At 43.5% G+C, this 17,390-nt stretch overlaps 1 protein-coding gene across 1 annotated transcript in view; it reads right to left on the bottom strand.

Moving 5' to 3' along the window:
• Positions 1 to 17,390, bottom strand: part of GATB (glutamyl-tRNA amidotransferase subunit B) — an 83,416-nt gene that overhangs the window by 12,968 nt on the left and 53,058 nt on the right. Inside the window, exons 10-11 of the mRNA XM_006111591.5 lie at positions 12,299 to 12,432; positions 11,204 to 11,282 (exon numbers count right to left, since the gene is read on the bottom strand). Of these exons, the coding sequence (XP_006111653.3) occupies positions 11,204 to 11,282; positions 12,299 to 12,432 (213 nt within the window). The remainder of the gene's footprint in view (positions 1 to 11,203; positions 11,283 to 12,298; positions 12,433 to 17,390) is intronic.

Below are 17,390 nucleotides of genomic sequence, written 5' to 3'. Positions count from 1 at the left end.
AACTCACATCTTTTCTTAGTAAAGGGCAGAACTGATTTTAGGTTTGGCCTGTACCATACCAACAATTCTCTAATCATGGTCATTTCCCAGGTGGCCAGAGGGAAGGAAGAGGGCACTGTAGCAAAACTGCAATCCAACACAATACAAACACACAACAACAAACAAAAACCCTCTACTCCAAGCAGAATTACCAAGAGAAGCTCATTGAGTGGTCTAAGACAGGTGAGGGCCAGGAAAGTTTGAGAATCAGAGAGCAGTAACTGGTTGTCCTGACAGCCTTCTCCTCTCCTATGCAAAGCATATCAAGGCACAGAGAGAGTTTGCCCTCTGTCTTAGAGGGGGCCTGTCAGACTGGGTTTACTCTTGTAAATATATACAGCACAGTAAACTGTCCTGACTGATTAATTTAAAATAATGTCTTTGTTTCAGTGAGTTTAAATATGTACTAATCTGGAATGATTACTTTATGAAGGCTTAAAATAAGAGTGGGAAACCTGAGGCTTGGGGGTTGGATGCAGCCCCCGGCTTGCCTGGATTCAGCCCCCGCATCTCATAATTCCCTGCCTGGCATTACGGAGCCCGTGCTGGCGCTCCAGCCCTGCACTGCACCTCTGTGGGGCTGGAGAACACACAATCTACTCGCCTGAGGCTACCCTAGGCTCTGGTGTACAAGGGGAACATGGGGAGTGTTTTTCTCCTCAAGTCGGGGGCCATATCAGGGTTTTTTTGTTTTTGTTTTATTCTTTTCACCCCTCCATTAAGAGCACATTTAAAATATAAAATAGAGAAGGGCTGCATCATGTATTCCACAATATTTAATGTTGTATTCAACTGACTTGCCCATACTTCTAAGTTTTGCAAATAAATCTCTGACAAACTTCAGGGTATATAAAAAAACAACCTGTGATTATGTTTACTGCCAAATTTAGTGCTTTTAATTAAGTACCTTTTCCATGTTCAATCTTCACAATCTGGCATACAGTGAAAAACATGCTTTAGAAAGACATTTGAGAAGAGTGGTTTTCCCCCAAATGTCATTCGCTACATTTGGGTTCAGGGACTTGGCTGGAATGGGTGAGCAGAGAAGAGGGAGACAATGGGGAGGAGGAAGGATCTAAGTGGAGCAAGAATAGAATGGGGGGGGCACATTCTATTCTACAATTGGCAGCTTCACCCACCATCCAAGACCCTCACTCTTCACTCCAGTGGTTAGGATGCTCCCCTGGGTAGTAGGAGATCTTGGTTCAAATCCCTGTGTTCAGCAGGGGTTTGCACAGGGATTTCCTGCCTCCTAGGTGATCGTCTTTTGGGGGGGATGGGGCATCCTTCTCCAAACCCCCTGTCATGGCTCCTTCCCCACTCTGGCATGATAAATGCAGAAGTGGGGGCCAACAAAAGTACCCCAAAAACTTTATCTATTAGGCTTTGGTATAAAACTTCCCCCCAAAATCTTAACCTAGATTTTGGGGATAAAATCCTGCTGCCACCACCAAAATATTGATAAGAAAATCAGGAGAGAGATCACTTGGAAAATCTTACCCCTAAAGTACAAACCAGGACACAAAAATTAACCAATGCCAGGTTAAGAAAAGAAAAGAGAAAGAACTTTTATTATCAGTACAATATTCCTGTGGCAAGCATAATGACTAGATGGAAAAGTAACAGTAATATACTCATGGGCCAGGAGCTTAGTTACAAAAGAAAGCAAAAAGCATTTTTAAATGCACAGACATTAGATCCCATTTCCCAAACCATAAAACAATAAAACCTAATGGATTTATCTTCTAAACTTTACCCTACTTACAAAGAGTCTGTTCTTGGAGGGAGACATTCTGTCTGTCCCCCTCAGTAGATGGAGAGAAACTGCCCCAGAGACAAAGGAAGGGAAACCCCTAAAATTCCTTTGTCCCAGTTTGAAATTCCTACCTACATTTCTATTGGCTGCCTGCCACCTGGTTTAGGTAAGGGACATAGTTAACCCCTTAGTTCCCAGGATGCTGGCTAACCCTCATGATCATGACACCCCCTCTCTTTCTCAAGAGGCCACTGTCGTCTTGGGAGGGGGAGGGGATTCAGACAAGGCTTGCTCACCAGTGAGGTGGGAGCCCCCAGTTCACATCCCTCAAAAGCCCATAGCAGTGCCCTGGGGGTCAACCACAGCCTGGGCTTGTATCCTTATCATGGTAGATGTGAGTGAGTGGTGGTTGCTTCCCAGCAACAATGCCTCTTCCATTAAAAGAGCAAGAGGGGCCACAAATGTCCTTTTGATCAACTACTAGGGCTCTACTCTCATACACCAGAGGCTTGCTTGCCTGGCAGAGCAGGGATTTGATCCAGGGACTCTCACCCCAGCTGAGCAACCGAAACCCCCTTAGCACAGAGGGCTTTGGAAGCTTCCTGTGCCCTGATTAATATATAGTTGAAGTGGAACGCTGACAGTGATCACACTGCCACTCATTTCTCAACAAAAACAGAAAGGGCAGGTACCCGAAGCACAGGAATACAGAGGGAGTTACAGGAGTTAAGCAGTCCAATCTCATTTCATATTTACTGAATGTGGCTAGCCATCAACAGTAGAGGCTGAAGGAGCCCCCACTTCCAACTACCTGCTGGGCCAGCACTTAGGCCATTCATTTGAGAAGTAAGAGATCAATTTTCAGATCCCTTTCCAGGGAGCATAAAGAGGATGTGAACTAGCACATGCGCTATTGAAGGGGCAAGTACCCAAGCCACTGGACTACGGGCAGATTGATGGGGTGCTTGTGGCTCAATGACTATTTAATTATTTAATGACAGTGGCCTATCCTCAAGAGGATACACAGAGAGCCAGCACACTGGAATACCTCCTAGCCCAGATCTTCACTTGAGAGGTAAGAGATCAACAAGCAAGAAGGGAAAGCAAACCTCAACTTCTAACCTGCTGGGCAGACACCCAACCAGCAAGCTGTCTGCTGAGGCTTTGGCCTGATGAATATGAACTGAGTGTGGAGCAGCTTGAGCAGAAAAGAGCAAGGGAGGCCCAAGGTCAGAATACCACCTAGCCCAGCACTTAGGCCATTCACTTGAGAGGTAAGAGATGAAGATTCAAATCCCTTTCCAACAGGCATATGGAGGGAATTTGAACCCCATTCTAACACAAGCTAACCACACACCCAAACTGCTAGGCTTCATAAGGCTAAATACTAGCTTTGTGATCCCCATGAACTGGTACAACTGCATGAGAACAAGACAAGGCAGAAAACACCACACCCACCTCTTAGTCCAGCAGCCAGATGTTCACTCATGAAGCTTTAGAAGGAACTAAACCTGAATCATCCACACAGCTTGGGTAAGCACCCAGACCACTACTACAAAGTGATTCAGCAATTAGATCTTGCCTCATTGCTACTGAATAACAATGGTACAGCCTGAAGGCGCTGGGAGTCACATGTGAGAGACTGCAGAGCCCTATTCACATCTCTTCTCCTCAAGTAGGCAGAAGGAAACTGAACCAGACCACTCACCGGTACCAACCTCTGCTTGCGATTCCTGTCCAGGAACCACTTAGGTGCCAAGATAGTACCTCATGAGAAATTAGGGATGTAAGCGACTAGTCGACTATCCCATAAGCATAAGCTTAATGGATAGTCGACTAGCGATGCGACTAGTCACTTCCCCTTTCCCCCTCGCTGCGTCTGTCGGAGAGAGAAGCAGCAAAGAGGGAGAGCAAGAGCTGCCGGGAGGGGGGCAGGCAGAGGAGGCAGTGGCACAGTGGGAAACGGCACGAGCAGGGACTGAAGCAGTCTACGTGCCGGTTCCGCTGTGATTCTGCTTTTCAAATGTGTAAGAGCCCAGGCAGAGTTCTTTTACATTTCAAATGCAGAAGCCCTGCGCTCCGTGAGGCTTCCTTTTGAAATGTAAAAGAGCTCTACCAAGGCTCTTGTACATTTCAAAGGCACAGGCACCGCAGGGAACCTGGGGCCAGCAGGGGAGTCCCCGCTGTTCCCTAAGTCCCTGCAGGGGAGTTCCTGCTTGTCCTACAGTCCCTGCTGGGCTTCCTTTTAAAATATACAAGAGCCCCGCTAGGGCTCTTGTACATTTCAAAGGTTCAGGTGCTGCACGGTCCTGGGACCAGTCCCCTGCTAGCCCTGCACTCCCTGCTGGGCTTCCGCTTTTGAATTGTAGCAAGAGCCCAGCAGGGCTCTCGCTGTAGTTCAAAGGTGGAGGCGCCCTTAGGTGGAGGCGCCTAACTGAATAGTCGATGGAAATCCCATTGACTATTTGAATAGTTAATTAATCTAAATTTAACATCCCTATGAGGTACCTTTGAATGCCCCACCAAACAACTGAGGTGACAGGGGGAAAGGAGGCGAAGGCCTACCATGTAACCTTTAGCTCAATCGTTAGAAGCCTCAGTTGTGACTGCAGGGAAGGGTGGGGGGCCGGTTTCCTTTTCAGCATGGAAAAGCCATTGCAAAGGCGGGATATGCCAGAGTGCTATAAACCATGTGGGGAAGTGAATAAAAAGATGTATTATTCACACCTTCAAATAACTCATGAGTCAGGGTGTCCCGAGGACACAAATAGGCAAGAGGCTTAAACCAAACTAAGGGTAGTATGTCTGCCTGCAAGGCACTGTCAGTATGTGACACTCCTTGCTAATTGATAGAGTGAAGGCCAACCTATAAGAGGGTTAAATAAAAAAAGTGAGCAATTGCATGGAGAAGGGTTCCACCAAGGGCTGTTAGACAAGATAGTCAGAGACATCGTCCCATACTCCAGGCATCCCTAAACTACACACTGCCAGCTGCTAGGAGTGGCCAACAGAGGATGGGTCACTTGAAATTTCCCTCTTCTGTCCATTGCCTTTGAAGCATCTGGCATTGGCCACTATTGGAAGCTGAATGACTGCACTAGCAGGATCTTTGGCTTGACTCAATCTGGCCATTTGTACGGTCTTAATTTCCCCCTTGCCTCATGAGGACAGAGTTGGAGAGGGCTCACCTGCCACCCAGGGGAATGCCCTAATCTAGGGGTGGGGAATCTTGGTTGGGGGCCACTGACCCACAGAAAAATCAGCCAGGGACCCACACAATTGAGAAGCAAGCAAGCAACCAACCAACCAAACAACCAACCCACAACAACTCTCACTGACTGAGGAGAAAGACACTCCCCACATTCCCCTCTTGTACTCAGAGCCTAGGAGGGGCCCAGCGCAGTAGATTTTGTGTGCTCCAGCCCTGCAGCGGAGGTGGGGAGTGGCTTTGGGGTGCCATGAACCTTGGGGGCCAGAAGTTCCCCGCTCCTGCCCTAATCATTGGGTCACGGACTACAGTTATGAGGGCTCCCAATTCGTAACCTGTTGACGCTGTTCCACTTTAGCTAGTATTGGGGTGAGGTTGCTTATGGCCAGTGATGGGGCTTCTGAAAAGGGAGTATGGGAAGAGGGATATGCTGCAGCCCAGGTAAGTTGCCTGGATTATGAAGCTAGCGATGGTGATGGAGACTGGGGACCCCTTGAGGTTGCCTGTTGAAGATGATACACTTTAGTTAAATATTACTGGAGGAGCAGCAACTTTGCACTTTGTAGTGCAGCCGTTAGACTATCCACCTTCCTTAGTGGTTCTGAGAGTTTGAATCCTCCCTCTGTCTGCCTTAAGAAGGGTTTTGGAGGGGTTTCAAACAGAGTTGTGCTGTATGTGCACCCTGGGGAACATGGGCTTGTTTCCCTCTTGCCTGTAGAAGCGGTTTAATTAAATATTGGTTAGGACAAGAGGTTTTTTTCTAACTTCCTCTATAGCCTAGAGGTTTGGCTCTGGACTTGGAATATAGCAGGTGTGGGTTTGAGTCTGCACTGGTGCTTGTGCCTGCTTCTGTTCTGTAATAGCTCTGGGCTTGCTGCGGTCTTGTCTGTTCCACTTGAGTTAAATGTGCTTTGGGCCAGGCTCACAGCTCTCCTCATTCTCTATCCCAGTGGCTTAAACAAGACAGTAGGAGACTGGAGACATTTCATATGCAATGTGAACAGCAACTGAGGGGGAGTTTTGATGGTTTGATTTTTATCAGTAATAGAGATGTATTATTGGCCTTGACAGGATTGAAGTCCTCATTGGTCACTGCCAGCTGGAACCTTTTAGTCTTATAGACTGCCTGAGAGAGAAAGTCCCTGCACACTGAGCCCAGAAGATTGGACTTAAGGTCAGGAGAAGACATTACCCAGCCATGAACAGGTGGCAACCTTGTGGTCATCCATGATTAATTTGGCTGTACCAGATCAGTAATAACTGTGGAGCTTTTAAATACCTGGAATCAAGCCATGCAATGTGGCCATGGACTTTCAGAGCTATGGACCCACGCTGCCAAGCATGTTGTTGTTGTCATGAAAGAGCCCTCAGGTACACTGACAGATGCATAGCACTTCCAAGCAAACCTGAGTTGTTTCTCATGGAAAGCCTTAAAACAAGTAAAATCCCCCATTTCCAGACATTTCAAACTCTCATCTGGTTTGGTTTGATTCTGTGGATTCATTCTAACATGAAACACATGGTAAAATATGTGTGTGTGTGTGTGTGTGTGTGTGTGTGCGCACATACTCTTTTCCATACTGAACATGTATTGGCTCTAGTTCTGGCCAGTTTTGAAGGCTCTTGTACAATGAGATGATAGAGCACCACTATAGGAGTTTCTGTAATCTGTGTGTGCTTATACATTTTACCACCTCCTGGCCTTCAGCTGAAAAATCTCTCCTTAAGCAGATGCTGTGATGTGGGCAGACTAGTTGCCAGCTCATGCCAAGGTCTCCATGTCTCAGTCGGACACTGACAGACACAACTGGAATCTGGGGCTGTGGCTGCGCCACCCAGATACTGTGGGCATTGAAGCTGCAGCACACCAGGGCTAGGGCTGGCTTCCTAGTTGAGCAGTGCCAGGGTCATGGGCTGCAGTGGGCATGCTTTGGGCACCTGTGGCTGTGAGGGAGGTAGACCAGGGGGGCACAAGGGGAAGAGCCAGGCGCTGGCCTCCCCTGGCGGTGAGGTCATTGGCTGCCCATGCAGTTTATAGAAAAACCCTGACAGATTTGACAGGTGAAAAATGTGGCCTCATCTCACTTAAAGTTTTCTTTTTTTAAATGTTGTTATAGCCTATAGAAATGTCTGGTCTAAAAACAATGTAAAATTATTTTCATTCATTCACATTCACTGGTCAAACCAAGCTATAAACTTGCTGAACAATTTTATATAGTCCACATGCAATGGTTAGCTTTGATTAGCAGGCACACTATTTTTTAAGACAAAATTTGGTTTGTATGCTCAAATTACATAACAGCATCCTCTAGCAGGGTCTCTTCTTTGACATACAATATCCACTATGTAACATTTCACATTTAAAAAGTGTTCACAATTTTTCATCTATGAGAAGTTTGCTGCCTTGTACAACTGCAAGTGAGCACAGACTTCTGAAAAATTGAAACTGTTGGCACTTCCTGCAGTACAAACGTATGCATATGCATGACTATTTGCTCAAACCCTTCCATCTTTTATTGTTGGATCTGTCTTCAATACTGCAGTTAATTCCCCCCACCCACCTCGAATGCTGCAATGCATCTGCTGTAGTGTATATATAGCCCTTTTTGTCCTCAGGGCATCCAATATCTCTGCCTGCTGCAGAGAAATTTTATAAACATTTGTTATTCTTATTCTAGGCAACCAAAATACTTTTCTAAATGTGGCAAGGTTTGACAGCATCCCTCAGTGATGGGCAAACTGTACTATTATTACTCTGTGTCTGAATTCAGAACATAGAGCACAATACATATATTAGAAGGAGCTAGTGATTAAGCTGAAGATGCAATCTCTCTGAAATGCCTCACTTTAACCTATCAAAACTGCCTGTTTATAAATAAATTGAAATGCTAAAAGCTCCATTAAAACAACAAACTTACTTTCTTAGACACCACCACAAGAGCTAAAAATCAAACTCTGATGTTCCTCTTCAGAATTTTAAGCACGAGGCTGACGAATGCTCTCAAAAACCATGTACACAAAATTTCTGTATATCCATATGCTCTAAGTATTCTCACTCTTTTCTACCCATTACAAACTTTATTTTTTAAGACCATTTCCAAACATGTGTTCATGAAGAAAAGTGTCTTACTTTTCAGAAGGAATTGAGCAACCACAACGCTGACTGGCTTAATTATGAACTAAGACATTTCAAGCTCCACCAAAAATCAGGCCAGTTTAATGTAACTTTAAGAATCCTGACTCAGAACTCTTGGCCTCTCTTTATAACAATTTTTTTGATGCAAAGTCAACCATGCAAAACTGAACAGACACTAATTCGATTCCAAATCTACAGCTAGAATGAAACAATAGGTGGAAGAAATTCAGTTTTCAGAATGGAGAGAGGCAACTAGTGATGTCCTGCAGGGGTCCATACAGAGACCAATCCTATTCAAGATATTCATAAATGATATGGAAAAAGGGATAAACAGTGAGGTGGCAAAATTTGCAGATGATACAAACCAGTTGAGATGGTGAAATCTAATGCAGACTGAAGAACTTCGAAAGGATTTCACAAAACTAGGTGACTAGGCAACCAAATAACAAATGAATTTTAATGTTGATAAATGTAAAGTAATACACATTGGAAAACACAATGCCAACTCTACAGACAAAGTGATGGAAACTAAATTAGCTATAACCACTCAAGAGAAAGTTCTTGGAATCATGTGGATAGTTCTCTAAAAACATCCACTCCATGTGTAGCAGCAGTGAAAAAAAGCAAATAAAATGTTAGGAATAATTTAGAGAGAGAGAGAGAGAGAATGTGACAGAGAATATCTTATTGCCTCTGTATAAATCCATGGTACGCCCACATCTTGAATACTGTCTGCAAATGTGGTCTCCTCCTCTCAAAAAAAGATATCTAGGGATTGAAAAAAGTTCAGAAAAGAGCAACAAAAATTATTAAGGTAGGGGTGGGGAATCTTTTTTGGGTCAGGGAGCCACTAACCCACAGAAATCAGTCAGGGGCTGCACACAAAAAACTCTGACATGTTGTCCGACTGAGAAGCAGAAAGACACTCCCCACATTCTACCTGCACACCAGAGCCTAAGGGAGCCCAGCCTAGTAGATTTTATGTGCTCCAGCCCTGTGGTGAGACAGTGGGGAGAAGGGGAAAATGGAGCACCAGCACAGGCTCCCCAATGCAGGGAGGGCTGAGCCTCGGGAGCCGGATCCAGGCAAGTCAGAGGCCACATCTAGCCCCCGGGCCTGACGTTCCCCACTCCTGTATTAAAGGTTTGGAATGGTTGTCATATGAGAACAGATTAAAAAGACTGGGACTTTTCAGATTAGAAAAGAGGAGAGTAAGGAGGGATATGATAGAGATCTATGAAATCGAATGACTAATGAGGACAAAGTGAATAAGGAAAAGTTGTTTACTTGTTCCTATAACACAAGGACTAGGGATCACCAAATGAAATTAATAGGTAGCAGGCTTAAAACAAACAAAAGGAAATATTTCTACACACAAAATGCACAGTCAACCTGTGGAACTCCTTGCCAGAGGACTGGGAAGACCAGGACTTTAACAGGCTTAAAAAAAAAGAATTAGATAAATTCATGGAAGATAGGCCCATCAATTGCTTTTAGCCAGGATGGGTAGGAACGGTGTCCCTGTTTGTCAGATGCTGGAAATGAGTGACAGTAGAAGGATCACTTGATTACCTGTTTTGTTCATTCCCTCGGAGGAAGGACAGGATATTGAGCTAGATGGACCTTTGGTCTGACCCAGTGCAGCCACTCTTATGTTCTTATGAATATGCAAACACCTACCCTTGTTTATCTGAAAACTTCAGCTCTGGAACCACATGATGTGAGTTAAATGTCTTAATTTCATTGTTGACCCTTTTACAATAAAAAACTAACGAGTGTATCCAGTGGCATCTGTTTAATATTCTACAGGTATAAAGTTGCAAGGATAAAGAGACAAATAGATATTAATTATATTAACTTAGGCCCTAAATTGTGATAGTCGCTAACACTCAAACAAAAGTTGCTGTTGCCCCTCACAGTTTTACAGTTTATATTCCAGAAAGATCAGCAGATGTTGAAGCAATATTTTTGCAATTACCAGTAGCCCATCAAAAATCCTCACTGTTGTCGGATGTGACATCAACACCTTCCTCTACTCTGCCAACAGTATCAGCAGTCAGTAGCCATTGTTAATTTTTTCAAACAAGCACCTTTCTGCTTTCTCCTACTGTGATCACTGCCTATCATGCTTACTGGCATTGTCTCATTGTTACCTTGTGCTCCACATGTGTTTTGTCTTGTACTGAAGTTGTAATCATAGAATCACAGAATAACAGAACTGGAAGGAACCTTGAGAAGTCATCAAATACAGTCCCCTGACCTCATGGCAGGACCAAGCAACATCTAGACCATCCTTGACCGGTGTTTATCTTTGGGGCCAGGACACTCTCTGTTATATGTTTGTTCAATGCCTAGAAAAGAGGGCCCTCATCCATGACTGGCCTCCATAGGCACTATCTTAATACAAATTAATTATTAGGATTAGCACAGTTTCTTGGGTTTGGGAGAGTGGCCTGAATGAGAGCGAGACACAATAGCTGGCTGTCTACAGTGCCTGCCTAAGAAGCATCTACAGTGTCTACAGTGCCTGCCCAGTCTCACAGGGCACTTGACACACATTTATCTTTATCAATAAACCAAGCTGTGTTTTGCCCTTTGCCATTCAGTGGGATGTGACATCTTACAACCACAGCTCCTATTCAGATTATTAAGAACCATAACGTAGAAAGTTCCTCATCAGAGAGTCTTCTCACCAGAGACTGGACCAAGCCACTAAAACATGGATGTCAATTCTAACCTTCCCATAGTACAGGAGCATTCAGAATTTGGGATTTGATTACAGAGAGTACTGGTTAGTGGTGTCAAGTCCAAATTGCCCAAAATTCAGGCATGTTTAGATTTAGGGTTTTGTTTCAGGGCTCTCCCTACTATTTAACCCCAAATTTTACATACATATATGCATACACCCCACCTCAAGTAAAAGTCTGGCATATTTGATGCTTTAAATATAAAATGAATTTACCGGTACCATGGAAGTCATATGGATTCCACATGGGAGATTTACTGTGAAAATGAAGAAAGCAATGGCAAGTTCAAAGGTACAGAAGGTCCAAAACAAACTCACTTGTTTGGCTGCTGAAGAAGAAATCGTTCCTCTCTCTAGAAGGTTTAGAAGGTCAGCCAGAAAGAGAGAACTGACTGGACTAGATTTAAAAAAAAAAAAAAAAAAAAAAGAGTGAGGCAAGAGCTCCTTTTAAAATGCACACACACAATATGATCTTAACATCTCTAGCTGATGCCTGGTCATTTGTATAGGTTGCATACAATCATTTAAACAAAGGTAAATTGTTATAACCAAACACAAATTAGTTACCTTGTCTTATACTGATAATATTATGTCAATACAACTATTAAAATGTAATTTTTTTTTTTGGTCAGCTGAGCAGGGTTTGCCATTTTCACAGGATAAAAATGGAAAGCCACTGATGACAATCAATAGTTCAAGATTATCCTTCTTTGGAAGGTATGGAATAGTCTTAGTTAGTCAAGACCCATACACAGTCTAGGCTCCCAAAAGAAGTGGTGGGCATTAGGGATGTTAAGATTAGGTTATTTTAGCAATCGAGTTGGCCATAGAGTTTTTATCGACTACTTGATTGGGGAATGCAGCCAGTTCACTCCCAGGTCACGCTGGGACCAATCCCCGCTACAGATCTGCAATTTAAAAGGCAGTAGGAGCCTGGCACGAGCTAGGACTGAGCCAGGCTGCCTGCCAAGCCGGTAGCACCTCCTGACTGTGTGTGTGGGTGTGTGTGTGTGTGTCCCAAATTCCTGGTAGGACTCCACCCTCCACAGACAGGGGCTGCTACTGGAGCAGCTTTCCCTACTGATGCCTCTAATAAAGACAGCAAGAGCAGGATGGAGACGGTTATTGCGGGAACCAGCTTTTAAGCCAGCTTCTCCGCCACCGGCTCCTGCTCCCCTCTGCCCTTTCCGCCTCTGATAGAGGCAGCAGGGGAAATGCAAGTAGTCGACTTGACTACTCTCTTACATCTCCAGTGGGTACCCACAATGCTGATGTCCACCCACCAATGAGTTCACATTCCATTAAACTAGGAGCCAGTGCTGGAGTTACCAGATACCATTCACAATTGTTTGTCTGGCCATGGGAAGATGGATGGTTCTGTTTGATGAACTCAATATAATCAGAAAGCTTCACCTTTCCTTGATGGTAAGGCTGTGTTGATTTAAACGATGGAGCATTTCATTGAGAATCCAACCAATCACTTTCTTTGGATTCATCTGGGTCTGTCTCACTACATTTTCAAAGAACTTCACTAATCCCTCTTCATTCTGTTTAGAAAAAGAATTCAATAGGTCAATGACAGAAGGGTACAAAAATGAATATCTTAGGAACATCACATCTGTGTATTTAGAGAGTACTGTCCCTGTCTCATTCCCAGTTAAACCGGTGCCCTCACTGCAAGGTCTTGGCAACCTCTAGTAACTCCTGGAAGGCAACATCAGATGAGATACTATATGCTACTATGGGAAGCTCTATAAAAAGAATACATAAGAAGAGCTGCCAGTCTGTCTGCAGGTTGATAGAAACTACAGTCTTATCTTTCGTTAATCCTTCCCTGAAATTTGTATACAGGGAGAAGTTGCTTCTCCCCAGGTAGGTGTTGAGAGTTCTCTTGCTCTGTTCTAGCCTGTCGACCCACTGATGAAAGGAGGGTCAAAGAACATGCTATGTTTGCCAAGGTATGGTTTTCTGAAGCCACCTAGAAATATTTAATGTTTGATCTTGCAAGATGCATTTCAGGATGCTGGAATAAAATTAACTTGTTTCTATCCTTAGGTTATTTGGATAGGTCAGACTTGAAGCAGCAAAATTTTTACGATTCTATTTTTTCTTTTAATTAATTCTGATGAAGGCCTTTAGAATTGGAAATGTATTGCATTGGAGGACACAGATTCAGTTGAAAGCGTACAAGAAATCTGCGATTGTTCTTTTAGTAAACCAGAAACAACAGGATCTGATGGATGCTGCGATGTTTGTCCCAATGTTGGCTCAAGTAACTATAGCACATAACTCAAAAGACTTCCAAGGGGCTGTGGCTATTGTAAACAGGCATTCTTACTTATCAAGGGAAGATCTCAAATTCAGTTCTGCTACTGGACTTTGTATACAAGTTAAAAATTATTAATTTAACTGTCTCCTTTCTAAACACTGTAATTTTTCTACTTCTCCTCAGGACTCATTATTCCAAACAAGGATATTAAATCTGAAAATGACAAGATAACTAGATAGACAGTATTACTTTGGAACTTCACTCAGAAAAAAAGTGAGTAGGTATCAATGCCTGTGACGAGGTTGGCCTGCCCCGAACTGAACAGGGGGGAGGAGAGCCCGTCTATTGGGTAGAATATGCCCCTCCCCCACAGCCCTGCTGGGCATGCTCGCAGTGCAGCCCAGTATAAAAGGCTACTGGGCTGCTCACTTGGGGCTGACCTCCGGGGAGGAAGGAACTCTGGCCCAAACCCCAGAGCCACAGCCGGACCTGCTGCTGGAACCAGAGTCGTTGGGACCGCCACCATTGCTGCTACCGTCCCCGGATTGAGCCCACCCGCAACGCCAACTCCGGGGGGCCACCCGCCCCGCTGCAGTGAACAACCCTTTCGCTGCTGCCCCAGACCTGGGACTTGCCGACATTGCCGCCGGCGCCGGCCCAGCTTCGCCAGGTGGGGTATCCCCAGGTGGGGTTGGAGTAGGAAGCAACCCAGGGCAAGGAACCCCTCAGTGGGCTCGGTGCGTTTTAGGGAGAACTTCCCGCCGAGCCAGTGGTGGGAACCACCCACCACTAATAGGGCCCTGGGTTGGGGTCCGGTGGAGAAGGAGGGCCCGGACCCCCCTACCCCATCCCCTCAGGGCGTGGACTAGGCCTCAGGGCCTGCGAATTGTGCTGAACTCGGCCTCAGGGCCTGCTTTAACCTTGTGGAGAAGAGGGCGGGGCTGGGGACCCCGCCACAATGCCCCTTATTAGCAAATACTATAGAGGGCACATTTTTAACATGGGTGGATCAGATATGCCCACAAAAATGGTCACACGGGACACACTCAACCGAGTTGCCAGACCCACACTTATTAGCTTTGTACATGAAAATTCACATAGTTGCAACCTCTTCATTTTGCTTTTCTTGAAAAATCTGCCTAGTATTATCTTTACCAGTTAACCAGTCTATGAAGAGTGGGACAAAGTGTGTGCTTTTAAAGCTTGAATGAATCAATGTGACATGAATGGAATATTTTTCTTGTTGTTCTTGCAATTTGTTATATGACCGAAAAGACTAGAGCCTTTGATTTCTGACAGTCATTGCTACCCTACTATTGGAAGTTAGCTTGGACCACTTGTGCATTCTGATCAACTTTCCTAGAGCCAAATTCACTCGCATGCAAAACCAAAATCATCCTGTGACTCATATTAGGAATATTTATCTGAAGATGTTTGTCAGTTTATGAAACATCTCATGCATCAGATAGTTGAGCTATGGAGCTCTTATATACTAGATACGGACACAGAAAAACAATATTGTCCATAATCCTAACTCTCATCACTTGCTATTCAATGCAAGACAGCTAATTTTTCACCACAAATTCCAGTTTTTTTACTGCATTTAATAAGTACTTCTGCACTATCAGCTTTAAAAGATCAGCATGTATTAAAATAAAAATTCCCAGATAGAAGAAAATTTTAAACAAATATTTAACATGACTATAGCAGATACAACTCTCATAAATGCTGCGTAAGCATCAGGCTAAAAGTAAGATGAAAATCAAATAATAGAGAATACTGGCAGAGAAGGCATCCATAACACACGTATACTTTAAAGCACACATCTCCTTACAACCAGTTACTGAACGACATAAGCCAAAGGATATTTTGGATCTTTACCTACCTCACATAGTATATGACCAGTTAAATAGCTTAACAGCAATACTCAGCACTTAAAACACCACACCTTCGTAATGAAAAAACACAAAAATCAAAAACAAATTTACCATCTTAAAACCTTCACCAAATGTTCCCATGTTCTGATTCATAGGAATGCTAACTGACTACTCCACTTTATCCTGAACAGAATGGGAAACAGAATTTCGGAATTAGAGCACTGTCTTGTTATGGTGGGTTACGTGGCGCTTTCAGTACATAGTGTACCAATACACTGTCACTTGCTCATTAGAATCTAATTGGAACAAAATGCAGCATTCAAAATGTTAGGCAGATGCAAAGACATTTTTTACATAGGATTTAAATTGATTCTTTAATAGTCCTAAACTGTCTACAATAGACGGTGTGGTTTCAAATGTCTTTCTAACCAGTTTAGCTTTAAAATGCTATCATGTTTTGCAATATCTCATGGAAGCAATTTTTGCAGACATTTGGCCCACAATGTGAGTTGGTGTTTTTAAAGTCCAGCTGATGCCTTCTAGAAAACCATAAAAGAGACAAGGAAACCATTCTACTGAAAAATAATTCTGCTCATATCTCATTTTCTGCTTTGTTCTCTCTTTGTTTGTATCATTAGTATTTCCACAGCAACCAGCTCTGAGGAAACAAACAGAGGAGCATGTGGGAAAGATGTAACAGGAGCCAGTAAAGGTATAAACTGTGTGGAAAAGAAGCACAGAAAGACTAGGTTACATAACAAATAGACTAGTACAGAACATTTTCAACATCTTTCAGATCTATCAATTAGATCTTAAAACCCCTTAGATGTTATAACTTTTACAATAAGCACACATGCACCTGTATTTTAGAGTGATAGGGTATTTTAGACTTATCTCTAATCGATATTAGAGTGAGTGCACGTACTATAGGGAGCAGGCAGAGGAAGAGAATGAATGAGCATATAGGTCTTTGCCATCTCTATCTTCTAAACTTAAATGACCCCAATCTATACATGACGGCCATAAAAACTTGGATGGATCTCTTTGGATGTCAATATGCTTTTTATTAGGATTATTTCATAGCAGCACATTAACTCCAAAGTTCTATATCAAATTAGCAAAGCGACTAAACCCCAACCCAAACAAAGAACTCATCCACCAGGAAGAAAGCCAAAATGTAAATACCACATGTGACAAAAACCTCAGCAGGTCTCCTTAATTGCAGGTGCAATATGTGCGGGCCTACTGGTTTGTTCAGATTGAATTTGCATGCACAAACCAAGTAACTCAACATTTAGCTGCTCAAATGGCATGAACAACTGCCTATAAGCATGTGTAAATGTGGGATTTTGTCGGAGAAATGTGTGTTCCTACAAATACTCCCAGTTAATTATTGCAATTATAAAAGTCTGCTGAAAATTTGGCGATCCATAAGAATCCTCAGAGACTAGGAAATTCACTTCCATTTCAGTTCATCCTGTTGTATATGAATCTGGCAGGAGCCGCAATCTTCCATTTAGGAACATGCGTGTGCACGCATAAGTAGTTACTGCAATACCTAAATACGATGTTAATTTTGAAGTCAGACATTTTAATTTACTTTTTGTGCATAATGTTCACACTAATAAGCAGGGGTAGAATATACATTCTGAATTGTGAAGCCATCCCTCTACTATTGCCATTCATTTAATGAATACTCCTGGGCACTGTAACTTGAAAGACTGTTTCTTAGATTTGTGCATCTGGCCCCATCAAAGCCATCAATGGTAGTTCTGTGTTAGGCTTAAAACAGCAATGGAAACACAATTTTCAGGTGACTTAAGGTTAACTATCCTCTCCAGTGAGTCAAATAAGTGAATTTCTATGGAGAATAAAAACGTGGATATCCTAATCTAATGTATTAGATCAAAACATATTTGTTTTCCTAAATAAGGATTGTTCCTAAGGTGGAGTTAATTATACACATGTGAAAAGAAACATAGGCTCCTAAGCACATTAACATCCCAACATCTCTCAGCTGCTACGTTCACAGCCACAGGACGTCTAGATGACTTAAGACTAGGGCTGTCAATTAACACACATTAATACCTGCGTTTCCGCAGCACTGCCCCTTTGAAATGCTGCCAGGGCATTTGAAAGGGGCAGTCCAGTGGTAGCCTGGGATCAGCTGGAGTCCCCAGCTGATCCTCGGGTCCCGCCATACTGCCCCTTAGAAATGCTGTGGTGGTGTTTCAAAGGGGCAGGAAACGCAGAGCCTGGGATCAGCTGGAGTCTTATTATTGTTTAACAGCACGATTAATTGGGCAATTAATTTTTTTAATCACCTGACAACCCTACTAATGACAGATCTGCCCACCAA

This window comes from Pelodiscus sinensis, chromosome 4, assembly GCF_052426305.1.
Source record: "Pelodiscus sinensis isolate ZL-2025 chromosome 4, ASM5242630v1, whole genome shotgun sequence".
In the NCBI taxonomy this organism is placed as follows: Eukaryota; Metazoa; Chordata; order Testudines; family Trionychidae; genus Pelodiscus; species Pelodiscus sinensis.
Note: the sequence above shows the minus strand (reverse complement) of the source record. Positions and strands in the feature narration are given on the sequence as shown.